General features: G+C 47.6%; 1 protein-coding gene across 1 annotated transcript in view; it reads right to left on the reverse strand.

Annotated features, from left to right (window-relative positions):
• Positions 1-4,040, reverse strand: part of SLC5A9 (solute carrier family 5 (sodium/sugar cotransporter), member 9) — a gene marked incomplete at its 3' end in the record, with an annotated part of 21,046 nt that extends 17,006 nt beyond the window's left edge. Inside the window, exons 1-3 of the mRNA XM_010135849.1 lie at positions 3,987-4,040; positions 2,554-2,625; positions 3-42 (exon numbers count right to left, since the gene is read on the reverse strand). Of these exons, the coding sequence (XP_010134151.1) occupies positions 3-42; positions 2,554-2,568 (55 nt within the window). The remainder of the gene's footprint in view (positions 1-2; positions 43-2,553; positions 2,626-3,986) is intronic.
• Positions 4,041-5,546: the final 1,506 nt, after the last annotated feature.

Genomic DNA, 5,546 nt, shown 5'->3' on the forward strand with positions numbered 1-5,546 from the left:
TAAGCCACTGCCCACATTGCTTGACATCAGGGATGCTCCAATCTGAAAGAGATGGCACAGGAACAAGACCCAGAAAGTCACTTTGAGGAACTTCTGTATCGGCCCTAGCAATTCCCCCAGCACTCTCTTTCCCCAGGGCCTCATCTCCTGGTAGGTAGGTAGCTGAGTGCTAATGGGGAGTTGCGGTTCCCTTCTCATTTAAAAAAAAAAAAAAAATTTTATATAAAGATATAAAAACTACATTTTTATATCTTAAAGTAGTTGCGTCTGCTCTGTCTCACCACCCCCACTCCAATGCAAAACTTAATCTCAGAATCAAGGTTCAGTTTCTCAATGGTTCTCCTCAGATACAGCGGGGTGAAGAAAGCCTGGTGGCAGCCACAGATACCTCCGTGTCCATGAAAAGTGATAGATCTCTCCATTCCCTTTTTACTCAGCCAGCAACATGCCTTCTCCAACCTTGCTGACCCTTGCTCTCCCTCTCCACATCTTGCTGACAGCCACTAGGCTCTTCTAAGTCTCGCACTGAACATGCATGTGGCAGTTTAGACAGCTGTGGTGACAGGAGTGCTCTCTTGGAGCTCCTTCTAAGGGAGCAGATTCTTGAACCATAGCAAGGACAATGATAGAAACATGCAGGCCTGTTGGGTCCACACATAGGTTCAAAGATAATCAGCTCTGCAGTAGGCTGGAAAATGCTAATGCCTCAGGTTAACTTTAGCTGTAGGCTTTGGACATGGTAGGCTGTACCTACCATGGCTCATTGACACCCTAATCAGTAGCATGCAAGTTCCAAGGAGCTTTAAACAGGGCAAAGACTTTCTGACTTAATTACTACTTTCATTTGGTGTAAAGCCTCACCCCCCTTCTCTATGCCAACATGGAATCTTTCTCAGGGTCAAACGAGAAGTTACTCAAAGGACAACTCTACCCCTTTCGCCTCTAGAGAAAGTTTGCTTTTAGCTGCATCTCCTAGGAGGAGCTTTTCTCTCCTTAGTACTGCTACATGTGAAACAAGGAATGATGGAATTTGATCTGCTTCTCATCTCAGAACAAAGTAAAACATTAATATGGCATCAACACACACACGGACTCCTGCCAACAGCTCTGCCGCCTGTCTGAGAAAAGTCTTGCTTAGAGAGCTGGCTGCTGCAGCATGAATTTGCAGCTGAAGTGGGGGACTGGTCCTCTCACAAAATGTACACAGTTTTCCTGATACCCACATCAGACACAGAAACACAGAAGATACATTGCTCAGGAGCAGCAATGTAGTATCAGGTTTTCGTTAAAGCTGGCTAAGACACAGCAGAAATCTGTCATCCCATGAAAAAAAAAAATACAAGTAAACCAGTCATGTACTCAAGGTGAAGGCCACAAGGAGCTGAGCCTGCGGGAGTGCTGCAGAGGTGGAACCAGCTCTCTGACAAACAAAACTGAAAAGTGAACAGCATTAGGGATTTCTTTGAACCTAGAATGGTAAATCAGCAGAGCCAAGAGACAACCTGTACCCAATAGACTTCGTGGTTGGAGCCAAAAGCAATAAGAATATTTTTGAGATTGTTTTTATTTTGCATGTGTGTTAATGGGGTTTTTTTAAAGAAAAAAAGAACCATGGTGGGGGAAAAAAATGTTTCATTTTAGTATCTTTTAATTTTTCCCCTCTTAATTAGAGAAAACCATAAAGTTAAGCTTTTCCATTAAATGTCACTTGGCCGAGACAGAAGTATAAAGAACATTTAAGACATAACAGATTTTAGAGAGGTGTATATGTCTCTGATGGAAGAGGCTGAAAATCTAGCCTAGTAAATTTATGGGTAAAATACATCCAAAGGAAAAGAAGAAAAAAAGTACAGTGTTTTGGTTGAGAAGTGCATTCCGTTACCCACGACTCACAGGAGAGATATATGGTGCTAGAGTCTGGCATTGGCTGAGAAGGATCTTTATTCCTGTGGTGTTTTTATTCCTTTCAAACTTTAAATTATCCTTATATGTACCTTTCACTCCCAAGAAAAGGCACCTTCAATAGATTTTTTTTCTTCATAGTGAAGATTTATTCTTAGGTGGTTTGAAGTTTATATCCTTTACATCGTTAGTCAATAATCTCAACTTTAAATAGCAAGGGCTCAGAAAGTCCTGGGCTTTGTGATTATTTTTTGTTCTGTCTCTAAATCCTTTTTTACTGGATAGCACATTCCTAGATAACCTAATGCTCTCTTGGCTTGGGGACAATGGTATCTTTGGTGAGTTGGGGCCGAAAAGTTGCAAACCCAGCTAGGCAGTCAGCGCTCCCTCACTTCCACCACTGTGAACATTTTTATTGCTGACTTTAGCAGAGAATTTGAGAGTTGAAAAAAACTGAAGATGCTGAACTATCCTTTTGGCCCTGCAGCTCCACGCTGTAGCCCATTAGCAAAGTTGCATGGGCTGATTCCTGGTGGATCCTCTTCATCTCAACAGTACAGACAAAACATGCATGGACTGAGTCCTCTCACTAGAGCTTACACCTGGAACTGCTTTTGCACCATGAGAAACAGAGGGATGCATTTCACTCACGGGCCACCAAGTCATGGATCGTCCAGCTAGGAAATAGCCTCCAACAGTGCCCCGGCTTGCTCGTATTGACGACTGGAAGCACAGAAAAAAGAAGATTGTTTTCTTCCATTCCCCCACCCTTAAGTCAGACCCAATGCCCATCCCAGTAGCCTTGAAACATCCAGTTTGCAAACTCTTGCACAACCCTAGTCCTACACCCTTGGGTGTCATCACAGTCTACCAATTCGCCCTACTCAGAGCAGCACAGACAGGTAGTGCATGGTTCAGACACAGGCTGGAGCAGGCCCGCTGTGACAGGAATCTAATTTTGAGAAATCTAGGGGTTTGTCTGCTCTCAGCCATGTGAAGATGCCCATCTGCAGCTCCAAGAAAGACTGTCCACCTTCTGATGATGGTATCATGAAAAGGAAGCATTTCCCTCCTTATTTTCCAGCACCCCTACCATATGCCTTCAGAGTCAAATAAGGGAGAGCATAGTACAGGGGTGGGAATCAGAGGACAGCCTTGTATCCCATGGGCAGCATTTGACCATGACGTGCAGGTGCACTCCAGGATGGGCAGCAATGTGCTGCTGTAGCTCCTGCTGCCCTCGCTTCTTCCCACTGCTGTGGATTCAGTGTTTTCAGCATCTTCGCACTTCAGTCACATCACACAGTCCCATCTAGGAACAGCATGAGAACCGTATGGATTTCAAGAGCAACAGGATGTCCATAGGCCCTCTGATGTGACTGAGGCTGGCTGTGCTTGCTGTTTGCAGCAACCAGGAATTTGCAGTCAGGCACCACAAATAGCAGTCCAAATATTGGACCACTAATGCCTGGTCTCAGCATCAGCTCCAAAATTTTTTTGTGTATCTGTCAAACATGCCAGGCTTCACCCACAGCTCCTGCCTCTCTTTGTGCAGGTTTCTGATAGTCCAGCTTTGGAAAGAAGTTGCTTGAACCTATTTAATGACTTCTCTTCAAATGTACAAATTGGGAAAGAAAAAACTTCAGTCAACCAGAACACTATAGGTCTCTATGAAAGAGGCCTTCACAAAGCAACCTGAACAAATAATTAGCAACAATCTTTCCAAAGCTTTTTAAAGTTCCCATTTTAGTCTTCCCTCCCACCTCTGGCTTTTCTTTTGCCCCTGCCTGCCCACACCCTCCTGTGAGACTACTTTGCAGCGTGGCAGACAGCACTGGAGTTTGTTCTGGGAGACATCCCCAGAACAACCTCCAGGGAATGATCCTTTTGTTGTCCCCATGAGGGGGTAGGGGCTCACAGGAAGATCACTGTCACCCCCAAATGTTCTCAAAAGGCCCTGGGATAACAGTGTGTGCAGAGGATGCTCTTAGCAGGCAAACACCTTTATACCCAGGATGGGTTCAGGGAGGATCAAAGGCTCTCCACCTCCAGCAGACCTAAACCCAGTCACCTTGGGTACTCACCCATATCCCAACAGTGAGGACAAAGGCGAAGTATAAAACCACGACGATGATGTCTGCCACCCCAAAGGCCACTGTCCTGTCCCCCGGCAGCGTGGGCAGCTCCGTGGTGGCTGGCATCGGCTGGCTCATGGCTGTGATCGAACTGCTGGTTTTCTCTCTCACGCTGGACTTTGGTGCACGTTGGTCTTCATTGCTTCCCTTGTAATAATTAACAGGGTGGAGACAGCGTGGAAGTGGAGTGAGAGCCAGGCAGGACTGTGGATCACCTTTTCCCAGCAGGCCCCAGCAGGAGCTTTGGCTCCATAGTTCATCAGTGAGGACTTCCCCGTAGCTCTGTGGTATGATATATATGCTCCTTCATCCTTTTACCAGTGGTCCCCTCTCCTGCCCATTTACCCATCGGTCACAGTCACTGGGATGGCAAATGCATACCTGTCACATTGTCTTGTCCCCCACTCCTCTTTCATATCACTTCCTCTGCAGCAGCCTAGAGAGAAAAGTTCCTCCTACGAGGAGCTGCCATAGAGAGGAGTTGGTCTTTCCTGCTGGTGCAGGTGGTAGGGATACTGATCTGTGCAGGATGGGTGCAGCACCTGCACCCACCCCCTCAAGGGCAGGACCAGCTGCAGGCAAGGACAGTGCCCCTTTCCTCACCTGGTCCAGCATGTGCTGCCTCCTCCCTCATCCTGTGTTGCCACTCGGGGACACTCCATGCCGCAGAGAGACCCGCAGCCCCGGCGGATGGCCAGCAGACAGGCCAGGCCATGCGTTACCCTGTACGTTCACTCCGCAGATGGTAACCGGAGGAGACAGCTGTGTTTCCTTGGCAGGCTCTCCAGTGAGCACGCGGCCAGCAGCAAAGGAGTTAAGCAGCTTGCGTGACAAGCACAGCCAATGCCAGGTCACCTACTGAGTTGGGAAAGCTGCAGTGGCAGCAGGAGCAGCAGCTGTCTCAGGGCATGGGCAGGTAGGAGGGGACTGTTCCCCACCACAGCAGCAAACTTCAAATGATAGATCCTCACCCCTATCCCTCCAGCTGCTTGATGCAGCAGAGTAATTTCTCAGCTGCGTGGGACGTCTTGCCCTTCTATGCCTCTTAATGCCAGGCAGGACCAGCGCCTGCCCTTCCCTCTGCATCAGGACCCCGATCAGAAGAGCCAGGAGGAGTACAGGATGATCTCTGAGGGTGCTTCTGTTGATGGTCGTAAACCAAGAGCCCAAGACAGGCAGATGGGCACAGACCTGGCTTCTCAGTGTGGTTCCTAACAATGTTTAAAAGACATTCTCCTCCCATGGATTTTGGTTCCTCAAAGTGGAGCCATGGGGGCTTGTGTCATCCATTTCCTCCTTAGCTTATAAATACAAACATCTCCAGACCATGGCTGGCCCAGTTCATCCTCTGGAGATATTGCTCCTCTGTCTCCCCTGGCTGACGAAGAGCTACTTTTCTTTTTTTCTTCTGAGTGAGTGCCCACAGTGCTGTGAACACTCCTTCCAGACATTGTCAGCTCCCTGCCTCACTTTCCTCCCTGCAGTAGCACCATGGAAATCACAAATATG

This window comes from Buceros rhinoceros, unplaced genomic scaffold, assembly GCF_000710305.1.
Source record: "Buceros rhinoceros silvestris isolate BGI_N320 unplaced genomic scaffold, ASM71030v1 scaffold5205, whole genome shotgun sequence".
NCBI classification, from domain to species: Eukaryota; Metazoa; Chordata; class Aves; order Bucerotiformes; family Bucerotidae; genus Buceros; species Buceros rhinoceros.